We start from the raw sequence: 27,118 nt of genomic DNA, 5'->3' as shown, positions 1-27,118 counted from the left end.
ATTGGAAATTGATTCAATGCTCCTGGCTTGGCTGTAACAATGTTTCATAACCTGGTAACCTCTCAGCTTGTTCTTCCTCCTTCCGCAAAAGCTTTTAGCAGCACAAGGGTGGCAAAGCAAAGATAAAGCAAACATCATCCTTTTATCTGATCCTGTGCAAAATGAGTGGAGCAGACACTGTCCCAGTGATAAGATGACTGCTAAATGACTCTTCTCACATTCTATCAATAGGCTGATGAAAGAAATTAAGACTGACATTGATAAGTTATTTTCTCAAGCACTACCATTTTCGAAAAATGACGATTTCTCTTTAGAAGCAGTAAGCCCTGGTTGCATGTCAATGACGCATGAAAAAGTACCCAGATCGGCTCCACGTTGTAATAGACTTACTGGAAACTGATATATGAGTTTTTCTTTGTCTATATCCTATTCTCTTTTTCTCTGGCACATCTCTCGTTTAAAGATTCATGGCCTCCCTGTTTGCAAGATCCCTTTCCTACCTTTTATTCTCAGTCACACATTTCATTTAAGAACTCAGTTTTAATCTCCACAATTTGCCACAGCTCTCACCTGATCTAACGTTCTGGCATTTTACACCTCTCTCAAGCTAATGTATTTTTCTCAAACGTGCCAGAGTTAATGGACACATCATTGGGAAACCCGGAGGACTGAGGGTTTGGAGCACAGTCACTGAGGTGGTTTTCATTAAGTATGTATGTCTGAGTTCTTATAATAGGGGTCATGCCTTCCAAGCTATAGGGTTTCTGAAAAGCTCCAAGTCATCTGTGGCTAGGTTTTTGTTTTGTTTTGTTTTTTAAATAAGTCGCTGCTGCTTTTCCACCACTAATTTTTTATTCCCTTCAGCCGTAAGAACTTCTGGGTTTCACAGCACTTAAACCACAGACAGTTCAAGCTATTTATAATGCTGTGTCCATTCGGACTTACCTGTGGTAACATGGAGGACAAAGAGATTAAACTTCAAGTGTTGCCCACAACCTCTAGTTCTAAACTCCCCTCTGACACCTGCTGTCTTCAGAATGATGATCAGTAACTTTATGTGGTGGTCAGCGATGTGTTCCTTTCTTTCCCTCTCTCCTCCTGGCTGACTGCTCTTCTGGAGGTGCCAATGAGCTGCTCCAAGGCTAGGGACGAAGAGGAAGGCAGGGGAGGATGGACAGCACAGATCACAAGGGCAAACTGAAGGCCCATGCAGTCCACAGACAGGTTTTGTTTTGTTTTGGATGGTCTTTTTATTTTTACCTTTTTAAAAAAATTGTGAAATGTACAAATACAGGAGTGCATAGTAACAAAGAGTTATATTTAAATCATCATCGCCATAACCAACCTTAACAACTCTAACCATGTTTTTAAGCCACTCATGTGCCCCTCTCCAATCACATTCTTCAGCCATTACTACCCCTTCATAAAGTAACCATCTTGTTGAATTTTGTGTTAGTCATGAACTTGCTGTTTATTTAGTCTTACTACACTGTCCAGTTTTGCTCATTATACAAATACTGTATGTATTCTACTACAATTGGCCTTTTTCAACCAACATTGTTTTTGAGATGAATCTAGGATGGTACATCCAGCTATAATTCATTAATTTTCACTGTACAGTATTCCATGATAGAAATATTTTAATACTTGTTTATCCTTTGTACTGTAGATGAACTTTGGGTTATTTTCCATTTTTTGTTATTAAAACAATGTTGCCACGATCACTGTAGTATATATTTCCTGACATATTTGCCAAGGGTTTTCCTATCATGCCTTTCAAACTTTTTAGATTACCATCCACAGCAATAGATCATTTTTTACATTATAAATTAGTACACCTTTGTATGTGTATCTATATATAAATGTAACCAAAATGTCACAATATTTTTCCTTACTACTTGTACAACACGCCAATATTTTCATTAAAAAAAAGAAATAAAAACAAAGCAAACAGCAGGCAAATGCTTGTTAACAGTAACTCACCAAAATGATTTCATGACTCAGTGATGAGTGTGGTTCAAAAATCTCTTGTTTAGAAGATATTTTATTTTGTCTGTTATTGATAAAGCTACACCAGGTTTCTTTTCATTAATATTATGTGATATTTATTTTTCTTTTCTTTCTTTTTACTTTCAACTTCTCTATTTACGTTTAGGTTTGTTAAGTCTAAACAGCTATAGCTGCTTACTAATATTTGTTTTTTAACTCGAGATTTTAGTCTATTTATATTGATTATAAATCCTCATATATTCAGATCTATTGCTACCATTTTATTTTATGCTTATAGATTCTTATTTTTTCTCAGTAATGAGTCATTTTCCCCCTCATGTTTTAGTGATTTTCTGTTGTGAGTTAATTTTCCTTGGAACTTTATTTGTACGTAAAGTTCAGGTGCCTGCCTCAAGAGAGGATTTGAGCTGGGTTCTGCCAGATTCCAGAAAGTATTGACCTGAGTCTGCTTTTTTGTTTTAAACTTTTCATCATGGTAAATTTCAAATGTACTCAAACAGTGTACTCACATACCCATTGCCCCGCTTTTAGAAAATATTAACATTCTGCCATTCTTTTTTCATCTATTCCCTCTGTTTCTTTTCTAGAGTATTAAAAGTACAACTGGGGCCATTTTAAAATTTCAAACTAGGGGATTTAGGGGAAATGGAGAAAGAGTGAATTAGGTCCCTGAGCCACATGAGTGTGAGCTAATGATTGACAATCCTAGAAGGAGACATATTCCTCCACCCCACACCCCTGCCCTGCCCCAGCTAGAGTTAATCGGGTACTTATCCCCGAAGTCTTCCTCTGCAGGGTGGGTGTGTAGCTAGTGCCTTTGGCCAGCTTTATGCTGGGGAGGAGGGTGTGTGTCTTTGATCTAACATCTCACCCTACTTAGGCCCTTGTCTTTTATTATGTCAACAGTTTAGCTCCTTAAAACCAGACTCCAGGTAAGGTGACCAACTGTCCCAGTTTGTCCAGTTCTGAAGAGTTTCCCAGGATGTGGGACTTTCAGTGCTAAAACCAAGAAAGTCCCAGGCAAACTGGGACAGTTGGTCACCCTATTTCCAAGTCACCAGCAACTGTCTCATACCCAATGGTCAAATGCTGGCTATGGCATTCTCTTGCCCCTACGGACTCAAGCTTTCTTGTTGTTTCTAGCCTCTGCTGAATTCTTTGCCTGCAGCTCAGCCATACATTTAAGGAAATAAAAATATTTTTATATTTTATCCTACACTTTTCGGTGTGGCATTCTGTGAAAGGAATTTGAAATTCAAATTTGACATATTGCCAGATAAAAGGAAATCCCTGAAGATTCATTTTTTTGAACTAAGCCCACATTTAAGAATATATCATACATCACATAAAAATCTCAATTTTTGGCTTCTGGTGAAAAATGGAAAGACTTGCTACACAGGGCTACCATTCTTCTGTGCTGACAACTGGAGCTGCCTCCCTGGGATGGGTCATGTTCTCTACATTCCTCAAGACCACTCATATAACATATGCGTGCGCACGTCAAGCCTGGCCGGTGTCACTCACTGACCCAGGAACTTATCTGAGTCTATAACCCCTGGCCCAACAACCTACTGAAAGGATCCTTGGTCTCTGTTTCCTGAAAGGTGATCCAAAAAATACCCATTCATTATTTAGAATTCTTGGCAGGTTACTTCACTTCACTTTACAGCTGTGGGTTTGGATGATGGGTCCACTACAGACTTATTGTATTGCTAAGCAAGGTACCTCACCTTTCAGAACATCCATGTCCTCATCTGCAAATGGTGACATCATACCTAACTTGCAGGGTTGATGTGAGGATAAAAGAGGGCAACATACATGACACACCTAGGCCAGTGCCCAGCATATAGAAAGCTCTTAATAAGGAATAGATAGTAGTATAGTATCTGTCATTGTCTTACTTCATTCAGAATTATCTGTCACACTGGGCAGCTTTCAGGCTTTGGGGCTGAGGTCCACTCACCTATTCCTCAATATGCCATAAGTTACAGACAATGCTTATACTTGCTTTAAGTGAATTGATTGCCTTTGGGGAAATTGAGGGAACTGTACAAAAACAGATCTCTGCATAGCTATTTCAGTTTTCTCAACCTTGTACTTCAGAGCAATAGGTTTTGGAAAATGGGGGGAGGGAGGCAAAACTTACTTAATGTGTCCCACGATCACTTGTTCAGTGGGGCCTTTCCCCTTCAGGTCCCTGGGTTAATTCATGCCACCCCCTGGGGCTGCACATCTGCTTCTGGCCCTGGCAGCTCAGCTTCCTGATCTCTAGCACACCATCTTATCTTTCCTAAATGTCAGACCTTCCCTTCTTGCACTTCTCAGTTCCCTGGCAGGAACATATACCAGCCCCATGGCTCATTCTTATAGGGTTTTGGGGGTGCTAATCCAAGAAGTGCACTGGTGCTATCAGCCAGTGATGCTTAGTGCGAATGTACCCTTTCCAGAGACCACCTGTATCATAACAAGTGACTGGAGGGCCTTCATTCAAAGAAGTCATCAGTGGGTGGGCAATGGATAGGCTGGCTGGAGAGTTCTTTTTGGGTAGGGAGCCATTTGGCAATCCTTAAATATTCCTGGTTGTCAGTCCTTTTACATGAATATACGCCTCTATTTATCACAGCACACCAATGATAACTAAACAGTATTTCATGAGGATGAAGGTGACTGGTGCATTGGTTGGCCTAAGGCTAAGTGAGAGAAAATGAAGATTTTTTTTATTTTAAAAGTCTAAATGTGAGCATCATTGTGTTCAGACGGCCATTTCTTATCATGCTGTTCTTTTAAAAATCTCTATAGTCTATGTGCTATCTGTAAAGATAAGTTCAAATACCTAAGCTCAGCTTTCAAGGTCTCCACCATCTCATCCCATCCTACAAATCCAACCCTATCTGTACCTCATCCTCAAAATCTACCCTCTACTCTAGCTAAGTTGATGACTCACCAACTCCCCTCCCCAGCAGTGTACCACGCTCCTTCCTGTCTCCACGCCTGTGCTCATGCCGTTTCCATTGACTTCAAAGACATCTCTTTCTCCTTTGCTGATGAAATCCTATCCCCTGGGACAGTGGTTCCCAAACTTTGGTGTGTATTGGGATCATATGGGAATCTTTAAGAACTACTAATGCCTGGCTCCCATCCCCAGATATTGTAATTTAATTAGTAAGGGGTGTGACTTTGGTATCAGCATTTTTAGAGGCTTCCCAGGTGATTCTGGTGTGTAGCAAAGTTTGGGAACCATTGGTCTAAATTGTAAATGCTCTTAAACTTCAATGTATTACTCTCTCATGTTTTCTACTGACGGACAAAACCCAGCACTCCCAGCTCCACCAGAAGTGGGCTCTGCACCCTGATCTGGGCCCTCCCACGTATGCAGAGCACAACTCTCTCTTATTAGTTATCAAGCTGTATTCGAATTACCTGTTTGCTTCTCTGCCTCCCTACTAGACTGCAGTTCGCAGAGGGCAGAGAGTGTGTCCTATTCATTCCCATATCCCAGCATCTGACACAGGGCATGGTTTGCAGAAGATGTCCAATATAGGCTTGTTAAACTCAGTAGGACATAGCTCCCTGGTGCAAGCTATAGGAGTAAATATTTTATAGGAGAAAAAAGCCACACTTTCAAACTCCAACTCCACAATTCTCTCTAATGAAAAAGAAAGAGGAAGGGACTTGTACACTAGCAATCAGTATGCTCACAAATCCAGACCAAAGCTTTATCTGGTGACTGTCTCTGTTAGTGAGAGGAAAGCACTCAGAGGAACAAGTTGATAAAACCAGAAAACTAGATGCGAAGGAATGAAAAACAAGGAGGATGCCATTAAACGTTACAAGCACAAGGCCTGAGAAGTCCTAGATACTCAATGGATGGAAATTGATATTATTATTCCCAGTCCTTGGTCAGAAGGAACCACATGGTCCTGTTTCCATGGGTCTAACTTCACAGCAGTGGAGTTCACATTTCAGGCTGCCTTTGGAGTTTATTACTTTTGGCTAGTTATTAATGGGTGACTTCAGTGCAGCCACAGTACAAATCTCCTTGCCCAAGCTACTGCCCTACAGAACCTCTTAGGTGTCACCCTGTATGCCTGGAAATGCAGAATCAAAATCATCCTGGGAAGTTTTACTATGGGATCTGAATCATATAAAACCACACCATCCTCCTCCCTATCCATGGGCATTATTATCTAAGGAGTTTTCAGTTTGGTGCCAGTCTGTTAGTAGTCAATAGGACAATATCTACCAAAGTTGTTATTGAGAACATTTCTACCTCCCACCGACATTTTGTTTTGATCATCGATAGTTCTCCCTGTCTATAATTAAGCCTAACTATGTTGGCATGCTATTCAAAATGTGACATTTGACTCAAATAGCCTTCCACACAAAAAGCTGTGAGAGTCTGGTCAATTAGCTGAGATAGGTTTAATTTTACTTGAAATATGAATACCATGCCGTCTATATTAAATTTCTAGAACTTTCTTCAAATTGTCTCAATGAGGAAAATTAGTAATATTCTTGAAATAAGACAGAAAATGATCAAGGATTTTAATGGATTGCTAGTTCCAATACTAGAAGCCCTGCTGTCCTATTTGTTTTAATTTTAGAGAGAGGAAAATTCTAGATGCATTGTATCCCACAAAAGATTTATGTGAACTTCTATATACCTTGTTGGTGACCAATTACGTATTTATTCTAAATATGGTGGCGGGAAATTAATTCAAGTTCAATATGTTTTCTCAAAAAGTTACTCCAGGTTAACTGCACACAGACCAGTGATAGTTCAGATTATGCAAAACAGGAACTATGCATAAATCACTGAAATTAATTACATCTTTCCCAACAACTCTCCAAATTTGTTTTCCTCTGGCTTTCTTAAATGACAGTGAACATTTGTCTGTTCCCTTAGCACAGATCAGCTGAGGTTAGAAGGAGATAACCTTGGTAGGGAGCTGGCGGCAGGCTGAGATGCTAGATGTCCCCTAAGATCCATTCTCTTTTTCTTTCAGTTAAGAGAACCTCTATGTTTTCCAGGATACTTGGCATCTGCCTGAAATAATATCTCCCATCCTATGTGACAAAGCACTGGCCAATGGGATATTAGCAGAAGGGATGGGACAGCTGCTGGGAAGTGCTCTTAAAGGGATAAGCTATGTCCTTAATCATCTCTTCCTCCTTCCCGACTGTTGGGAAGCGGACATGAGGGATGGTTTTTCAACAGTCATCTTAGACCATGAAGTGACCTTGAAAATGGAAATCATATGGGGCATGTAAACCACACGAGATAGAAGGACAAAATAGGAGTCTGGCATGGCCTGGTCCCCCTCCCTCTGGACTTCCTTGTGTGACAGCAAGAGATTTCTATTCTTATTGAAACCACTGCACTTCAGGGTTTCCTTCACGCCCATCTGAACCTAGTTCTGCTGGTACTAATGGTTAGGGAAATTCAGTGTTGGATTTAAAAATAAATGTGGTCTGGAGAATTCAAATGGTAGAATCCACGCATGGATACTTACCACTGAGCGTATTCTATTAGGGCTTTGAAGTAATAACGTAGGTTCCAGAGCTCTTTTCATTCAGATGAGGTAAGTGCCTAGATCCTGGTTCTTGTTCTCTATATACGTGAAGCACTTAACTTCAGAGTCTGTGAAACCTTCCCTATCTTCCTGAGCAAAGAACACCCACAGCCACAGTTTGGCATCAGGCCAGGCCTGTTCTCTTCTGCTGGGTAAAGAAGCTGCTGCATTTGCTGACTTTCATTTGAATGTGGTGTAGACATTACTTGATAATAATGACTATGCATCATGTGACGCTTTATCCCTTCTTCCTCTTCCGAACTGCAGACTGGGCACATTACTACGGTGAATTAGATGCTCTGTGGCTGTATGATAAAAGGTTATAGAGATAAAGTCTGTGTGTTACAGAGTAAAATGGCCAGTGCACACGGTGCTCCAGATCTCCTCTATTTGGCTCAAGATAGCCATGTCTGTGTTCTTAGCCTTAGGGCAGCCCACTTTTCAAAGGTAGGGTTATATCACAGGACAACTCTTTTCTCTCCTGGCACCGCTTCTTGTGCTGTTCATTGTCTGGAGTAGGCTTGATCCTGTTCTTTCCTCCTCACCCTATAATTTGTTCAAACCAGCACTCCGAGTGCCTGAAACTTATAGCTCCTGAGAGTTCCTCTTAACTAAAGGTAAAACTCTGCCTGTGTCCTTGTTACAATACAAGTATGTGGCCTTAAAAGGGGGCTGTTTAATCCATTACTATATGGACATGAGTTACTATACCATATTAGCTAGCTAAGGTCTAAGACAGGGTAAGGAATAAGGAAATGAAACACCCTGGGAAAATGGAAATGCACTGGTTTACAGTGTTGAGTTACTTACTGAGCACCTCTTACCCTCCTGCATGATACATTAGCTGCTGATAGGACAGCCCACTCTGGGAAGGAATGGAAGAAGGAAAATAGATTGGGGTGGTTGGATCCTTTAGAGGCAATATTAGTTCCTGGGGTAGGGAAGAGAGCACCAAGGCAAATTCATAGTTATCCAAGAAAAACCAGATCGTGAGGGCTAGACCATGTCCTTTGTCATGCTGTACTCTGGTGGTAGGAACCCTCCTGGCTCCTGCAGAAGAGGCTAGGAGTAAACCCAGACAACGGGGGAGAGTAAACAGATCTCATTCAACCATGGCACACTGGGGCATTCGCCTGTTAGACTACTGGACAGGTTGTTCTTTGTAACTTTTTTAGGTTTTGGGAAAATAACATGTATCTTCTACTTCATGAATTCATCCTTGTTTATGTGAATACTATTGGATTCTGCTTCAATAGTATTCTTCCTCAAATTCCTCAAAAGTCATTTTCTCCTTATTCCAAGAATTTCCAAATACCCTGTCTCCACTTAGGGAATTATATTTGATTATCACTGGCTGGTATTTTCCATACAAGACAATGGATGGTATTTGAATTCCTACTAGTTGATTAGCCCTAGCAGACAATTAGTATAATACATCGGGCAAATGTATCATAGTTAAATAGTAGGAAAGAATAATTAGAAATATGGTGGTTGTGATCACTGTGTTAATACTTGTATTAGTCTAGTTGTTTGCTTTGTTTATTAACATGGAAATCTGACATTTATTACGGTAATTTTAAAGACAAAAATCTAGTTGCATTATTTTATTTAGTCATAAATCTTGAATTTCAATACAGAGGTTTAGTTAACAATATCTTGTTTTGTAATGAACTCGTAACAGTTTGATTAAACTAACATGATTACTCTTAACCACACAAATGCAAAAGTTCAGATTCACAACTTTCTTGATTGTTCTTCTCTGTCAAAGGTATTAGCTGATATTGGTTGGAAGAAGAACAGATTTAAATTTGCACAGTTGCTGCTACTGGAAATATATTATGGTTATAAGTATTGCAGAATTTGTGACAACACTTAGCTTAGACAAAATGAAGAACATTGGTATTATCAGGGTGCAACAAAATATATTCTTAGCCTGTTTTGTGGGATTAAGATACATAGCCATTTGACTGTTGAGTCTCATTCAGTCTTAAAATGGAGGAACTTTTTAAAAGGTCTGTGGTGATCCTATGGATTGGCTAGCCCAGGAAGCATTCTCAACCCTCTCCTCCCTGCTACTGCACGCAGTGGAGGCTGGAAAGCAACACATTTACTTTCCCAGCATCCTTTGCAGCTAGGATTGGCTGCGTGATCCATTCCTCCCCAGTGACACAGAAGATGTAGTCTATGGGAGGATTCTGGAAAAGCTTTTACTCTTCCTTATACTTTTGTCTCAAAGGTGGATGGGATGCCTGGAGTGGTGGGAATCAGTTTGCAACCAGAGGCAACAAACACGAGGACAAAAAGCCAACACAGCAATCATGGCCGAGCAGATACACAAAACAAGCCTGGGCTTTTGCTAACGCTATTCAGCTGCTACATACCTCTTTCATGTCTGCCTTCCTCTAGACTTTTAATTCCATAAGATGTTAATGGATTTATCATGTAAATAATGGCATGTCAGGTTTTTTTGTTTCCTTGTAGCCAATAGTAGCTTATTCATACAATTCTCTACCACTTTGAAGAGATAAGTCTACAATGATCTGAACACGAAGTCAATGCTCTGTCAAAAACATGGCCCGAATTTACTTCCATTAGAGTAATCTCAAGCAGCACTGTCCAACAGAATAGGGATGAAGGAAACATTCATACAGAACATATTTGCTTGTGTGATAAAGGAATATGTATTATCTAGATACAATACAGAACATACAGCCATGTGCTGTGTAATGATGTTTTGGTCAATGATGAACTGCATAGATGATGGTGGTTGCATAAGATTGTGATGGAGTTGAAAAATTCTGATGGTGGCCCCACCCTTGACATAACATCATAGAGCAATTACTCATGTGTTTGTGGTGGTGGTGGTGTAAACAAACCTACGGTGCTACCCGTAATATAAAAGTATAGCACATACAATTATGTATAGTACATAAGAGCTGATAATGATAATAAATGACTATGTTATGGTTTAATAAGTAAACATACTATTAATCATTATTTTAGAGTGTATTCCTTCTACTTATTAAAAAAAAAGTTAAGTGCAAAACAGCCTCAGGCAGGTCCTTCAGGAGGTGTTCCATAGGGGATGACAGCTCTACTTCGTCTCCCTGAAGACACTCCAGGGACAAGATGCGGAGGTGGAAGACAGCGATATGGACGATTCTGACCCTGCGTAGGCCTAGGCTGATGTGCATATTTGCATCTTAGTTTTTAATAAAAAAGTATAAAAAGTAAAAAATAATTTAAATAGAAAAAAGCTTTTGGTATAAGGATATAAATAAAGAAAATATTTTCATACAGTTGTATAATGTGTTTTTTAAGCTAAGTGTTGTTATCAAAGAGTAAAAAAGTTTAATAAAATTAAAAAGTTTACAAATTCAAAAAGTTACAGTAAGCAAAGGTTAATTTATCACTGAAGAAAAAATTTTAAGTAAATTTAGTGTAGCCTAAGTTTACAGTGTTTATAAAGTCTACAGTAATGTCCTAGGTCTTCACATTCATTTACCATCCACTCGCTGACTTACCCAGACCAACCTGAAGTCCTGCAAGCTCTATTCATGCTAAGTGCCCAATACATATATACCGTTTTTTTATCTTTGGTATCATATTTTTTACCACATTTTTTTATGGTTAGATACACAAATACTTACCACTGTGTTATAACTGCCTAGAGTATTCAGTACAGTAACATGTTCATGCTGTACAGGTTTGTAGCCTAGGAGCAATAGGCTATGCAATATAGCTAGGTGTGTAGTGGCTACACCACCTGCATTTGTGTAAATACACTCTACGACGTTCCCACAACGACAGAATGGTCTACTGATGCATTTCTCAGACCGTAACCCCGTCATTAAGCGATGCATGACTCTACAGAATATGTGGCCATTTCAATTCTCAAAATGTGGCTACTGTGATTGAGGAAATAAATTTTTAATTTTATGTTGCTTTCATTAACTTAAATTAAAATAGCTGCATGTGGCTAGTGGCTATTACATCAAATAGCACAAATCTAAAGAATGGCAAAATATTAAGATTCCCGAAGTTCTCTTGGAAAAAATTTAGCTTCTGACTTTATATATGCTATTTTAACAGGCCCCAAAACACTTCATTATAGAAAAATGATGACTTAGTGGGGCTTTACATAGTGTCATGTTTGAAGGCTGTTAAACAATATTTAACTTGAATATTAGCCAACTATGCAGAACTGATACCAATTTAAGCATTTTACATTGACAACTATAATAAAGGATGTCTTTTTGGAATAATAATCTTATTCAGACTATACTCATTCAGTGTTTGTTAAGACTTTTGTATTCCCAATTACAAATGAAAAGAATAATCATGGCATGCCAGTCTCATTAAGCCGTGGGGGTACAACAACTCTCTGAGACAAACTGTAAATTATAGTTTGCCAAAGACTGCTGAGTACGCTAGAAAATCAGCTGCAAAGTGCACCAACATAGTGCCAAGAGTGGTGGGATATTGAGAGTTGGCAGCTACAGATGCTCTGAGTGAAAGGACAGCAGCGATGGACACTGATTATCCCAGACACCAGCAATCCGCGGCACTGCCACATCCTGGAACGTGGTATCCAATACTGTCTCCGACACCCACATGGGACTTGGGGAAATGATTCCACCATGTCTTGGTGTCTTGTGGGAAGCCAAATAATCAGCATGCTCACATTTGCAGCTATTTTTAGAGCCCAAAGAACAACTAATTCTTCAAGTGTCCAAGGTGGCCTGGAGCTGTTAAAGGCATCACCTCTTCTATCTCCTGACAAGGATCACAGAGACAGACAACTCCTCCATCACTGGTTACCTCCTGGTTGCTAAAGGTCAGCAAAGTCCCTTTGTGTTGGGAACTTGGAAGCCTGGTGTTATGCACAATCTTAAGAAGTAGCTGACAAGCTGGGCTTATTTCTAAGACAAGACTATCTATATATATTCAGGGTTCCGACAGAAATGATGAAGAAAATAAGTTGAAGATTCTGTCAAATTATATTTTCTTATTCTCTTTGGTATTATGTATAAAATATTTGATTCAAAAAATATTCAATTTAAGCAAGCCACCACACCACATTTCTAACCAACAGGTATTTGCACTAGATGCTTCTTGAGACAATTATAGAAACTAGATTGACTCAAAGCTGATTTTGTCCTCAGAGAAAAAGTATTTACACTCAGTATCACTTGCATTTTATATTGACGAGTACTCACTTCTCATCAGTTTACACTGCATTCCTCTGCAAACACCTATGTTTTCCTCATAGGTGCTGCTTTGACCCATTTATTTTATGGTGGTGTCCAATGTCTAAGAAGATAAAGGTAACCATGTGTGAGCAGTTAAGACTCAGTCCTGATAGGGGGAGGCATAAGACACGGTCTCTAGGAATGAATGCACTGTGTCTGAGAGAAGATTGCATGTAGAAAATGTCTCTGTAAAAGATGTATCAAGACATGAATTTTTACCTATGATGTGGCTCTGAAATGCAGAATCTGCAACTGTATCTTCTTCATCCTCTTGCAAGTTTTCATTTGCCTCTTTTATCTGCAGCAACAAGAAAATACTAGAAGTTCTTATTTATTATATCAAATAAATCTTTTGCAACCATCATTATAATGATACATTCTGTAACAAATGTGTGGGCATGTGTGTGTGTCTGTACATACATGTGTGGCTGTATGTATGTATACATATACATGTACATTCTTTCATTCCACTTTCTCCCACTCTGTCATTTGGCTTTATTCCAAGTTTTAATTAGAAGAGAATATTTTCAGAAATATAACCCCAGCTCTTGAAGAGAGGATTTACAGGGTACCTGATTCCACACAAGATTTGAGAGATAAAAGCTTTGGTTTTTAATACTTAAAAGTCAGTAACACAGGGCTATTAGGAAAAATTAAAGTCTAAGGAGGTATAATTCCTCCAGAGTCAATGACTTCTACCACAAGTTATTTTAATAAGAATGAAGAACTATACTTAAAATGTACTTAGATCTCCTGACCCTTTCCTGGAGTATAACTAAGAAAATGATTCTTTATTTCAGTCTTTCCACACTGAGAAGAGGTGACTCTGACATATGATCAGAGAACTAGAGCAGTGAGACTTTTATCTAGATTTTTCATGTCAAAAATATTCCTCCTTATATTTCGGCTGGAATACCCAGGTGCTTGGTGGTATAGCATCAAATAAAACTCTATAGAGAATCTAATGAAGTCACAGTATTTTACACGTGAGAATTCTGAGGTCCAGAAGCTTCCCTAAAGTTAGCATACAGAGAGTACATGGCAAAGCTGGCAAAGGAAACCCAGGTCCCCTACTTTCCAATCCAGTAGCAATAGCAGTAACCACATCATCAACAATCCCAACCATAATAAAAACAGCACGTTTACATACTATGTGGCAGGTGCTACTCACATGTAAGATCTCCAAATTCTTACAACAATGCTATGCGGCAGGTGCTACTGTTAGCTCCATTTTAGAGATGAAGACCCATCCCAAGGCAACAGAGAAGATAAATAGTTGTCTAAGTGGTGGAGCTGGGATTTAAACACAGCAAGTCAAACTCCAGATTTGTGTTCATTTGGAGGAACTTTTTTATTCTCAAAGTAGAACTTGCCTCCATATCCAGCTGAGGGTCCTTGGAGGAATGACCCTATGTAGCACTTTTAAAATACATTCTAGCCAGTCACCTGGGCAGCCAGTGATAATAATGTGAACTGTACAATGCAATGGGGGTCCCGCTTGGGCACATACATTAGAGGCTGTCAATGGATTTGCTGAAGGGCTTGAGTTGAATGCCAAGAAGTCATTATTTTATACTTGCAATATAGAAAGTTACATGGTTGCATACTGACTTTGAGCTGGATTCAGCTTCCTACTTTTTACCTCCTATTTTCATACTTAATGGAATAAAACCAATTATCTACATTTTATGACTGCAGTTCCAATATTAGAATGTAATTGGTGCTTAATTTGTACCATGCCAGAAGATGGCAGACTCAAGAGAGTATGGAGGCAGCTACCTCAACCCTCCCAAGGAGAGATTGTTAAGGGTCCCCCGTCCAGAGGCCATGCTTCATCACTCTCATTCCCCTTCGGCTATCTGGTCTTGGGGGCTATTCCCTGTTGGTCAGCACCTCCATAGGAAGAAAGTTAGGGAATGAAATAAAGAAGGAAAAAGGGACTTCATTAACTATTTCTAGCAGTGTCTATTTATGGATGTCAGAAAGGAAAAGTACTACAAGCATGAGCAAGGCTAAAGTGCCACTTATTTGCCTTCCACAGTTCACTTAGCTCAGGGATTTGTTTCTGAAAAGGCAGGTGAACCAAAGATCCATTGTGGAAGGGATCCCCCAAACACCTTAATTTCCATAAATAATCTATTGGGAGTCTTCTATTCTCCTTTATAATAACATCAAAGAAACCCACTTATATTTTCAGTTCATACTGGCTCTTACAGCAATATGGTCCATATACCTAGTAAGGTAAAATTGTATTTCCTTTGGATTTTTTTAAATTTACTCATTTTAAACTTGCAAGGGTGTCCTCGTAATCTGTTGGAATTGGGTGAATCATCATCTCTGTCAGCCTGTGAAATTCTAAACTAAAGAATAAAAAAATTAGGGCCAGGTGTGGAGGCTCATGCCTGTAATCCTACCACTCTGGGAGGCCAATGCAGGAGGATCGCCTGAGCCCAGGAGTTTGAGGTTGCAGTGAGCTATGATGATACCACTGCACTCTAGCTGGGAGTAAGGCTGGGTAAGACTCTGTTTAAAAAAAAAAATTAGAACAAGGTCCTTATCTTACAAAGGAAAATAGGCTCAGAGAGGGTTAGTGATCTGTTCAAAGTCACACAGGATTTTAGTTTTAGAATGGGCACTCTGGATCCCTATTCATTGCTGTAATTCAATTTTTCAGAGTGCCCCATATTGTCACAGCTAACATTCCCAGACCTTCCCAGGAACTACTATATCCTTCTGGCAGTTAGATATGGAGGCAATATACCAAGTATCCATACATTATATTTTAATTTAAGAGTAGCAAATGTGTTCTGTGTGTGTGTGTCTGTGTGTGTATGTGTGATGTGTAACTGCTCTGTTTCCTTTCCCTACTGTTCCCTAACCTTTCTGTAGAACCACCACCTTCTTCAAGTATCATATTTAACAAAGAAAGTAAAAGCTATTGCACAGTCCTACCTGTCAGCTCCTTGTAAGAACCTTTCTAGGGCTTTATGTGCCTAACAGAAAATGCTCAGTGTGACCTCTGGAGATTTATCAGAGGAACTGGACAAGTCTCTTGTGCTGGATGACCCATGAAAGGCAGATGACCTATAGGGGGTAAATTTTGAACTTGAAGGGGATGGATGAAGAAGCAACAAAAGAATGGAAAATGGGGACATACTTGTCAACTGTAATTATCCATACAAACAGATTCCAATTCAAAGCGGCGAGTAATTAAAAAAAAATCTATTTGCCTATGGAAATTAGGGGCATAATTTATTTTGGCAGTAGATTCCCCTTGCTAATTATATTTTTCACAGGATGAAATTTAAATTAATTTTCATTCTTGATCACACAGCGGTTGGGTGTTGGTAGGAAGTTGTGGGAACTTTCCTGGATGGTAGGAGGCTGTCAGGTCAAGATTAAGAACTTGCCAAAGACAGGCACAAATGGGACAACCTCCATATAATAAAGAGCTGCGAAAAACCGGCATGGCCACAAAACTAAGAAGTTTGGCAAATGTTTGGCCAAGAAAAGACTGGTGATTAGAAATTTCTCAGTCCTTGCTGTCCCAGGAACAGACACAAATCAATCTCAGTAATGTCCCATTTGGTAAAGAGTAGACGGTGACTCACAAGCATCAACTATGGGCTGTTTTGGGTTTAAGTTTGTCAGTACTTTGGGTGTCTTCTAATGATACATCACTAACTCTTGTCCACTTTGGGGGGCTCTACAATTGTAGTCAGGAACTGCTCCAAATACCAATCTGTAACAGACAACCATTAAATATCACTACCTTCATCGTATTCTATTAACCCCTATCACTAGGAAGGGCAGGACGAAATCAGCTTACAAAAGACACAGGAGGAAAAAAAGGAAACATAATTCACTACTGATCAATACATACACATAATTTCATAATTAAACCCAATATTTGGGAACACCCTTCATTTGGAATTCTGCACACATTTCTTCTTTGAATCACCCTACACTAACGGTTTCCCAAGAAAACAACATTTTGATGTCAAAGCTTTTCCTTTTTAAAAGGAAAAAACATCATGAATCGAAGTGAGACAGGAAATGATCCTGGGAGGAAAAACTCCTGAAAGACATAACCTTTGAAAAGTTAGTCATTTAGAAAACTTTGCAAGAGGAGAAGAAAATATGCATGCTTCTTATTAGCACCAAAATAGCATTTAGAACAGAATCATTCAATTAAGGATGGTAAAATTATAACATTTTACAGAACTTAATGACAACAATTTGTGTAATTATTGTACTATTTTCTTCACCACAGTGTCATTTTAATGGGATAGTATTTGATGTTTTTTTATTGGCAGATGTGATTTTTTTTTCAGACTGTGACACCGGGTGAGAATACCCATAATTTAAATTAAAGTACCCATATTAAAATGACCATCTCTTTCCAGTGCATGATGAAGGTATATCATCTCGTTAATTTTGTTAATGATTTTTATTTTTGTCCAGTGATAGTTAAATAGGAGCCTGGAGCTGTCTTCCTTTGAGACTTCTCATTTCAGAAAATTATCTAAATCCACAAGAAGGAAGAACTTAACAATGTGCAGCAAGCAAAGTGCACCTCTTTCTCACTTACTGACTTAATACCAATGCAGTCCTTCTAGGAGGTGGCTTTTCCCCCTTTTATAATGATTTTATATAATTTAAATAAAAGTACAAAGTAACATGGTCCTTGTCTAAATTACACAAAAATTAGAGCTAAGTGGTCGGTAAATGATGACAGAAATGGGGACATAAGCTTCTAATTAACGCTCTGAAATGAGAAAAGGATTTAATTCAGCAAAGCATTAATGGGACTTTCAAACATATTTTAGAATGTTTCTAGCAATACTAAAAATGGATATGCAGTTACTAGTGAACTAAGTGGAGGTTTACTACATACATGGATTTGTTATATGTATGGAAATAATCTTTCTAATATAATCGCTATAGATGAAAATAATGAAAATACCTTAGGACTCTCATAACTACATATCGGCTTGTAAAGAGCAAGTGATGATGATATGTACAAATGTGAACCTGAAACAGTCCTTCAAGATGGACCCCAAGCAGCTGTTTTAAATTTAAATAGAGACAAGCAGCCATTATCACGGGTCACACAGGTACTCTTGAGTTAACAGAAAAGCTGCACCTTTTATTTTTGAAACCTTCAGTGCTCACCTGAATCCGCCAATCACAGCTCATTTGTATCAACCAATCAGGACACAGCTGTGTCAACCAGTCAGAACTCAGCTGCACTGACCAATCAGAACTGAGTTTCAATCCTTCATTTGCATAAATGAACCTGATTGGGAATCTACTCAGGAACTTTTGCTATAAAACCCCAGCCTTCCCTTTGTTTTCTGGATCACACCTTTGTTATACAGCTGAGTCTCCTTGGTTTGCTGGTCTCTTTCCTCCAGATTCCTTTTCAGAGAACTTTTGTTCACAGTGATATATATATTTCTTCAGCTCAACTATTTATTTCCCTATGGTTCAAGGCTACTGAATGTTTACAATCATTGCACTTACTGACTACAGTTTTTAGTTACAGGTTGAATTGTCCCAGGTGTGGATTCTGCCAAAATCGTGGTCACTGTCCACATGATGTCTGGAAGACCGTTTGGCAGGTAGAGTCAGGGAATTTGCTAGGATTTGTTCCTCATACACTGCAATAGTACAAGTAGGCATTATGACCCCCTGTAGCAGATGCTGTCAGTCCCCTGTCTAGATGCCTCCTATGTCATTAGATTGTGTTCCTGAGGACCACTTCTAACTCCTAGTATCTGCAGGTCTTTTCCTTGGCACTCTTTTTAGGAATTGTTGGAAAGTACACTGCTCTTGTATGTCATAAGGTTTTTGAACAATGGTTTTGTTCAGGAAAAACGTGTGATATGTAATGCATTATATGCAGCTATTGTTTTCATCCAAAGTAACTACTATGAGAAACATTCTTTGCAATACACTTTAAAATAAGCAGATAGCAAATTTACCTTGAGCCCTAGTGGGGGGAAAATTCCCTTAAAGTCTGAATTTTAAAAGGTTCATGGGTATTTGCATCAATGTGCTGTGGTATCAAAGTACATCTTATTTTGCATCTAATCTCCTTCCTAGATAGGCTGATAACATATAATAAATGAGTTTTCACTGCTATTCTTGTACTAGTCCCACAGGAGTCTACAGCAATGTCCTTTCTGAAATTAGTAATTTTAGCCCAATCCACACTGATGATTACGGAGATGAAACAAAAAACATTGCATTTTACATTAAAAAAAATGACTAGCTGGTCAACTATCCAGGTTAATAACATTTCTCTGCATGGAAAAGCTTCTCAGCATGACTAATTTTGTCTTGCGGCTAACTAGAAAAATTAGCATATCCCTATTGATTATGTATATTTGGGGTGATTAGGGAATCTTTGTACTTCACAGAAAATAATAAAAATGTTTCTTGCAGATATTCTGGAAGGACCAAAGGACCCTTATGACCACCCTGTGAAAGACTACAGATGAGAGAGGAAAAGCATGGCAAATAACTTTAGTATTAGGAAGTAATAAGAAAGTAAAAATGAAATTGTAAAAGCCAAACACAGGATCTTTTTGTTTTTTTGGTATGTCTGTACAGTGAAGATATACCCGAAGCTGTCAAAACCATATTAAATGGGGCATAGTTAAATTGAGTGCCTCTGATAAGGGGCTCTGCCAGGCTATCAAAGTTTTCCATCAGCTGGATTGAATTTCCAGCATATTGCACATTTCCACATGTTCATTCGCTCTCTTTCCTTTCAGTGACACTACAAGGGCAGCCTTAGATATGCTTATAATTTGTGGTTTTATAATGCAGGGGATATCTATGTTTTCAAAGAAGGGATGATACCATGAGAACCAAGAGCAAAAATGGTGGGAAAAAAGAAAAAACAAATTTTTGCAATGAATATAATCTGCATACAATTTTGGAGAGTTTAAAAAAAAAAAAAAAGACCTTATAGTTCTGCAGAGCCCAGAGATATTTGAATAAAAAATTTTCAAATTAAAGTCTGTGAAACTCTAAGGAAACCTAGACATCAGTAAGTAATTACAACTAATAATTAATAACTAAGAATGCCAACCATGATCACTTTTAAAATCTCTTCTACTCTCAAACTACTCCAGAAAAAAGATATGTAATTACTTCATATTTCAAATTTTCCCTTAGAAAATGATAGCATGTACTATAGAGATACAGTAATTCTCTAAGGAGAGTTTTTTTGGTTTAAGTGCTCTATCTAAAAGAAACAATGAACATCATCAAGTCAATTACACAAGAACATAAAGAATGTAAGGAGAGTAAGTGTAATTTCAGGTAATTTTAAAACAAAAATATTATCTGAAACCAACATACCCTAGGAAAATATAAAATATTCTCTTATTTATTTACTTTTTAAGGAAGTCTACTCCCTCAGTTCTCACAATGAATAAGCTGAACGATAGGGAGCCAAGTACCAAAAAGGATTTCTTAGTCTTAACACCTTCTGTCTAGGTAGGATGTATCAGTTCCTACAACTTTCATAAAAAATGAACAATGCTTAAATCAAGTCATCAAAATAGCCAATACTCTCTTAAATTGTTTAGCACTTTTATTTTTAGAATCATGTTCATTCCTTCTTTGCTGCTAATGATGTTGGAAATAATCATCAAAACAAATTTCCAGCAAAGGGTATAACTGGAAGATGATGCTGGTAGCATCATTTGCCTGCAATGCACCATGATTATACCGCTGTTCTGAAAACAGAGCTGGGAAAAGCAGTTGCTGGAGAGAGCCATGCCCACTCTCAGTCCAGCTGATAGCTGTCTGTTGCAGTTAGCACCAGGATTTCTCTCTCTTGTTTTAAAATATCTTTTTTTTTGACTTTCGTTTTTTCCCCATAATCTTTTACCCCCATATTTTCATCAGCAAAGAGTAGAAGGAACCCAGCCAGAACATCTTAGAATATAGCTCTTGGTACTCAGGATGATGGAGCACTTACCAGGGAGTCTTTCGGTATTTCCATATCGGCTTTGGTTTTGATGTTTTTCTTGTGGTTTCCTTGAGTGCTGATAGAGCTGCCGGTGAGACAGGAGCCCTGGGAACTGCCCTTTAGCACATTCCTGCAGGAAACATTATTTGATCCACTTTCTGTCTGTTGAGCTGTTTTCTTATCAACTCTGCAGGTAGAAAGTGATTCCTCTGATAAATTACATTGCTCTTCCTCAACCACTCTCCTTTTCCCAATCCTATAATGTTCAAAGTAACCTCCGTGTAGCTCTTTGTCTTGAAACCTTTGAGTGATAGGTATTTCTCACTAGCCTTGATCAAATCTTCAAATATTCCAGTAGTGTGTCAATTTAGATTTCATAATAATTTTTTTTATGATTGCTATGGAGAAGGGCAAAATAAAAAACCACTGAAGAGTGATTTCTAAATATATTTCTGGCTTAAGATCGGCAGGAAATGTAATTATCTCTGGAAAGTTTATAAATATACGTTTGCTCAATGAAATCGGCATGCTTTAAAACGTATGAGTAATTTTCTTCCATTTCATGCCATGTGGGTACATTCATGGTTCCAAGTATAGGTGGAATTTCTATCAACCTTGATAAAACTTACCATTCTTTAATTTCAAAGATCATTGGTTTGGTTAACAAAGTAACATGGACTAAATTATCATTTTATTGCTAACTTTTATATCATTGTTTAAATTCTGGCTAATGTGTAAAAGACTGCTATTATGCATTTCTGCCTATATGAAAACATGCTTGACTGGTATTTAACATGAAGGAAGCAAACAACTCTCTTTAAGGGGGTGAAGAGGGACCCCTGTGCATACCACCCACTTTTCCAATGAGTTACCTGTTCAAAAGTTCCGTCAGAAAGGTATCTTTCGATGAACATGTAACAGGGCTGGGTCTATTTCTCGGTTCAAACTTCATTTGGTTGTAAATGTCTTGTGGTGTTTTCCAATTATTTTTGCTTTGTAAACCACTGTCTGGACTATCTGCTGATGTGGTATCCCTGATCACCTCATTTTCTATCTCACACTGTAGTTCAGGCTTCTTTTTCTCTTTTTTTCTTTCTGATTTTAGTTGTTTGTTTCCAAATCCCAAGACTTTTGCATCTTTCTTTTCTACTTTGGTTTTGGAGACCTCCATTTTCCTGCTACTGAGGGCTGGAAGTCTACTCTTCCGAAAACCGAACCAGCTGGCAAAAGAAGGGCCGGGCTTCTGCTTCGCTTCTACAGAGGTGGACTTTGTTTGCACTTGGCCCTTTTCCACGTTTTCCTGAATGCACAACATGACCTTTTCTTCGATTGTGGGTGAGGGGGGTGCTTCTGAGCTCAGAGCACCAGTCCCAGTTGTAGAGGCATCTGGATGCCTTCCAGAAGTTTCTAACTTGGATGTCCTGCTTGTTTCAAAATAGCTTGGACACTGCATCCTTCCTGGGCTTTGCAGGGCTTGAGGGCAGTCTGTTGGGGTGGGTGGGCGCCTGCAGCGGTCACTGGCTGGCTCCACAGTCACAACCACACAGGGACACTCTCCCTGGGCATAGGCCTGCTGGCCCCCCTCTCCAGGTGGAATGAGGAGCCCTTCAGACTTCGGAGGGATCCTCAAAGGCAACTTGCTTGGGCTCCCATGATGACTGCTGGAGCTTCCTGAGCTCCCCAGGGAGCCTTGGCTGGAGGAGGGGTGCCCCAAGGGCCTCCCAGCAGTGGGGAGACCCTCAGACCCCAGAGTAGCAGGGTTCTTGCTGGGAGAGCCTTCGGTAGAGGAGTTCTGCCGGGTAAGAGAATTGCCTCTCTCAGCAGTGTTGGTAATAATCTGAGTTCGGACTTTGCCTGGCCCTTCCATGGGAGGCGTGGAGGGCTTGTCTCCTGAGTGAGCACTGAAGCTCTGGCTGCGGGCTTTGGCGCCATTCATGCCTAGAGCGGGTTTTAGGTGTGGCTTGCTGGAGGAAAGGGATCTTTTCACAGATCTATTTTCTACCTCATCTCTTCCATCAGCTCCAAGGATGCTACTTTCCAGTGACTCTGGCAGTGCTGCTTCCAGGGGAAGCCCTTCGGCTAAACTGTCCTGTGCTGGTAAACCCAGTGTAGTCACATGTTTTCCGCCCCCTGTGGTCTCATCAGGGCTTGCTGGATTCCTGGAGTCCTCTGGCTTAGACTTACTCACAGCCACAGAACTTTTGGAGGCTTCATTTAAACTGTCTTTTTCATGTTTCCCTGGCACCGTGGAACTTTTCCTGAGCAATTGGGGAGACTTCATGAGAACTTTGAGTCCCACTGGGAGGCGAGTCTTCAGCCCTTTCTCATGAGCGCTCTGACAACCATGTGGGCTACTATGGCTTTTGGAGGATGACGACGAAGGTGAGACACTGCTAACCTGAGATGATGGCGACTCATTTACCCCTAAGAAGGAAGGCTTGGGGGAAGTGGAGACACTGTCATTCCATTGTCCTTTTCTTCCCGGAGATACGCTTTTGGAGGATGGTATTTCCAGTGGCTCATGGGTTAAAGGACAATTCTTGGGAGTCCGTAACCCCGTGTCCATTTGTGTGGTCCCAAGAGATTGGTGAGGAGAGGTTTTGGGGACAACTCTCTTTGGAGAGACCTTAGGAGGCCCCAGAGCCATCACAGAGAATGAGCCCGAGGGGGCATGAGCAGGGCATCTGGTCTGAACCACTGTTTCTGTGGAGGGCAGTGGGTGAGTGAAGATAGGCTTTCTGAAGGCCACAGAAGGTTTCTTCCTCTGTACTTCCGTCGTGGCCTGATTAGAAGAACTAACAGCAGTGGAGGTTCCTTTCAGCAGAGGGGATTTGAATAGCGTCCTTGCTATTTCGCCAGGGACTCTGGGTTCTGGCTTGGCAGTTGAAGGTGGTGGCGAATACTCATGGTTGGGCCTGGTCAGCAGGGAGACTGACCTGCCGGGAGGGGGTGGGGGAGAAGGGGACCTCACCCCCGCCTCTGGCCCAGAGTCGCAGTGTCCATCCCTCGTGCGGGGCTCTCCACTGTCACTTGGTGCAATGAGGGGCCTCGACCGTGACCCAGGAGTGTGGCTTGTGGAGCACTGGGCCCAGTCTCTCCTGCTGGGCATTTTGGAGCTGTGAGGAAGTTGGGTGGGGTGTTTTGGAATGTGTGAATCTGGTCGTAATTCAAAGAGGGGCCCTGGGCTCTCAGTCTTTGTGAACCGTGAGAGTTTCCCAGGGGCTAAGGCCGGTGATTTTTCAAGAGTCACCGGGCCAGAAGAGGGGACTAGTGTCGAGGCTTCAGGCTCCATTAGTTTTGATTTCTGAGGTGAAGGCTTGCTTCTGGCAGGTATTTTCGTCAGACTTTGCTTTTGATGAATGCCCATGGATGCCGAAGACCTAGAACTACTCTGACATGACATGCTGTGTGTTGGCCTGACCAGCTTTTGGTGCTGAGTATTTTGTGTCACTGTCCTGGGGCTGAAAGATTCAGTGGGCACCATGGGAACAGTATCTACAGTAGCTTTTGGAATGTGTTTCTCAGTTTCCTCTTCAGATCTTTTGAAGAAAGGGCAGTCTCTTGCATCTGCTCCTGGCTGTAAACAAGTAATTCCCTGAGGTAAAAGTTCAGTGTGTTCTGCCTTGGGTCCAGTGGGGGCTGAATTGATGGAAATTTCATTTCTGGTAACAGTGACAACTCCAGTCTGGTGAGAGCTGAATTCAATGGGCTCGCCGTCTTCTGCATCAAATATTACAGTAATACACTCTTCTGAAGAAGTCCTTTTAATAACCCTTTGCTGCTTAATGAAACTAAACGTCTTTGGCCTAGTCTCTACGTGGATGGGCACTTGCTTTTCCTCCTCATCAGGAGACTCAAGTTGAGATTTTCCAAATCCCATGAGGACGTCCAGGTTCTCCAAGGACTTATTGGTATCTGCAGCCAATGACAAGTCTGAAGGACTTTTCTCATCACTACTCTCTATGTGCAACTCACCAAGGGTTTCGTTGTCATCAGTGTCTGAAAGCTGGAGACTGAGAGCCATGCGGCCATGGCCCTGGCTGTGTGGATCCCTCTCCCTCTGTACCTGAGGCGCCTGCACACTTGGGCACAGGTTCCTCTCCAAGAGACGGGTACTGGCACAACTCGTCAGCTTTTCAAGTCTCTCGTTGGGATAAACTGAGGACGTGCCTTCCGAAAAGTGTTTTCCATCTGGCTCCCAGCCAAACAGACTGTCAGAAACACTGTGGGTTAACTTACTACCATGGGGCCTGCAGCCCTGGCTTGGGGTTGCTTGGAGCAACACTAAGGAAGAAGAGCTGTCATCAGCGTCATCATGGGAATCTGTATCAAAGACAAATGCCTTGTGGGGCTTCTTGTGGGGGCTCCCTGTGTCAGTTGGTTTGCAGGGGGAACACTCTTTGAGGCTGCTACTCTTAATTCCTGGAGAGTATATTCCTTCATTTGAGTTCATGCAATCTTTGTAACCCCATTTGGTTATCACTGACGGGGGTTCAAGTAATACTTTTCGCTTCTGTAGCTTTCTTAGCCCTTCCAAAATGTGGCTTTCCTTGATACGAGTTGGAGGTAGTTCATCTGTAGGACTAGCGAAGCCACTTGGGAGCGAAGAATCAATACTTAGCCTTTTATCCCAGTTTTGTGATGACTGCTAGGAAAGAAAAGTAGATATCAGAAATGATCACACATATATAAAAGAAAAGTCCATCATGGGACTTAATTTGTGCTAGTGGTTGATAAGTATTCACATATAAATGCCTACATTAATTAGGTAATTAATTAATTCACTAACTATACAGCAAACATTCATTTGCCAGGTCCTATGATAAGCAGCACGGTGGTAGAAAGAAATAGAAGGTAAAGACCATGACTTCAAGGAACAGAAATGTCAGCAGGTGAGAGATCACTTGGCCACAACTACCTGTACATCACAGGAGCAAATGACAATACAAACAGTAAGTACTCTGGATATCAGAGGAGGGGAGACTACAGATCTGTTTGGAAAAATGATGAAAGGTATATAGGAAAGTATTTCTTAAAAAAAAAAGTGCTAGTCATTGAAAGAAGTCATTGAAAGATGGATAAGTTTGCCTTAGGTTAAAAGTGGGGGAAATGATTTCCGAGTAGAAGAAATGTGATGGGCAAAAACCTAAGTTGGAAGGTATGTTCAAGGTGCACTTAGGGAATGACTAAAAGACAATATGACTTCGCTGTGGAGTATCTCTGAGAAGTGGAGAGGGTAAAGCTGAAAAAACTAAGTTGGTCCATATCTTTATGTTACTCCCATTCTAACATTTGATAGTTCTGTGACTTTATGGCTTTATTTGGTAGGCAATGGATGTCTATGAAAAAATGAAGTTACTACACACACACACACACACACACACACACACACACACACACTAGCTGGGCATGTGCTGTTAGAACCTATAGTAATTATTCACCTACTAACTCAGAAGGGTCAATTTCTCGCCCTTCATACCTCCCGAAATACCAGCCTTAGCTTTGGAAAACTGTATGGAAAATGACATTGGCAAAGGAGTGCTTTCTACGCATTCATATTTTCTCATTGTACTGCTAACGAGAAATGAAAGGGAAAACAGAGAACTAACATTTACTGAGCACCTGCTGTATCCCAGCCGTTACACAGTGCTTTAACTTCATCTTCAGAAAAGGAAGCTGAGAGTCACTGATTGGTCTGTTGGAGATCACACAGTGAGGAAGAGCTGGAGCAAAGGTCTGAACTCTGGTTTTTCAGGCTCTTTCTACAACACTGTCGATTTTGACTCGGTTTGATAGTGGCCGTGAGGGGATGTGCACCCAGGCAGTCTGGCTGTGGAGCCTGCACTCCTCCACTTGGGGCCGTGCTACCAAAGCCAAGGTTAGCCCCTGGTCTCCTCTCCACGGGTCAGCGCCATCACAGAGATCACAGGTTACCCCACGCAATTGCTTGAATGGAACTTGTAGAGTTTAGGGGGCTGACCTAGTGACTTTTTAAAAAGGCTCTATGATTAATGGTGAAGAACTTCAAGGGAGGACTAAAGTGGTTTCAGAAGCACACTCTATACCAATCTTGGCTACACCAGCCATCCCCTGCCCTACAACTCTGGACACCGGCCCCATGCTCATATACAGAGGCTAAAAAAGTGTCAGAAACTTCCACTGGGATCTGGGCTTTTTAGTAAGTTGTGAACATTTGCTTACTTCTAAGGAATTTTCATGAAAATTACTCTTGGTATCAACTACACACACGTTTGTTTTTTGTTTTTTTTTTTGTGCTCTACACGTTAAGAGAA

The 27,118-nt window shown here is 40.4% G+C and overlaps 1 protein-coding gene across 1 annotated transcript in view; it reads right to left on the bottom strand.

Annotated features, from left to right (window-relative positions):
• Positions 1–27,118, bottom strand: part of NCKAP5 (NCK-associated protein 5) — an 839,167-nt gene that overhangs the window by 95,896 nt on the left and 716,153 nt on the right. The window contains exons 12-14 of the mRNA XM_012650513.1: positions 21,698–25,473; positions 20,835–21,012; positions 13,055–13,133 (exon numbers count right to left, since the gene is read on the bottom strand). Coding sequence (XP_012505967.1) covers positions 13,055–13,133; positions 20,835–21,012; positions 21,698–25,473 — 4,033 coding nt within the window. The remainder of the gene's footprint in view (positions 1–13,054; positions 13,134–20,834; positions 21,013–21,697; positions 25,474–27,118) is intronic.

This window comes from Propithecus coquereli, unplaced genomic scaffold (genome assembly GCF_000956105.1).
Source record: "Propithecus coquereli isolate 6110/MARCELLA unplaced genomic scaffold, Pcoq_1.0 Scaffold33, whole genome shotgun sequence".
NCBI classification, from domain to species: domain Eukaryota; kingdom Metazoa; phylum Chordata; class Mammalia; order Primates; family Indriidae; genus Propithecus; species Propithecus coquereli.
This window is presented reverse-complemented; position numbering and strand designations above follow the sequence as displayed.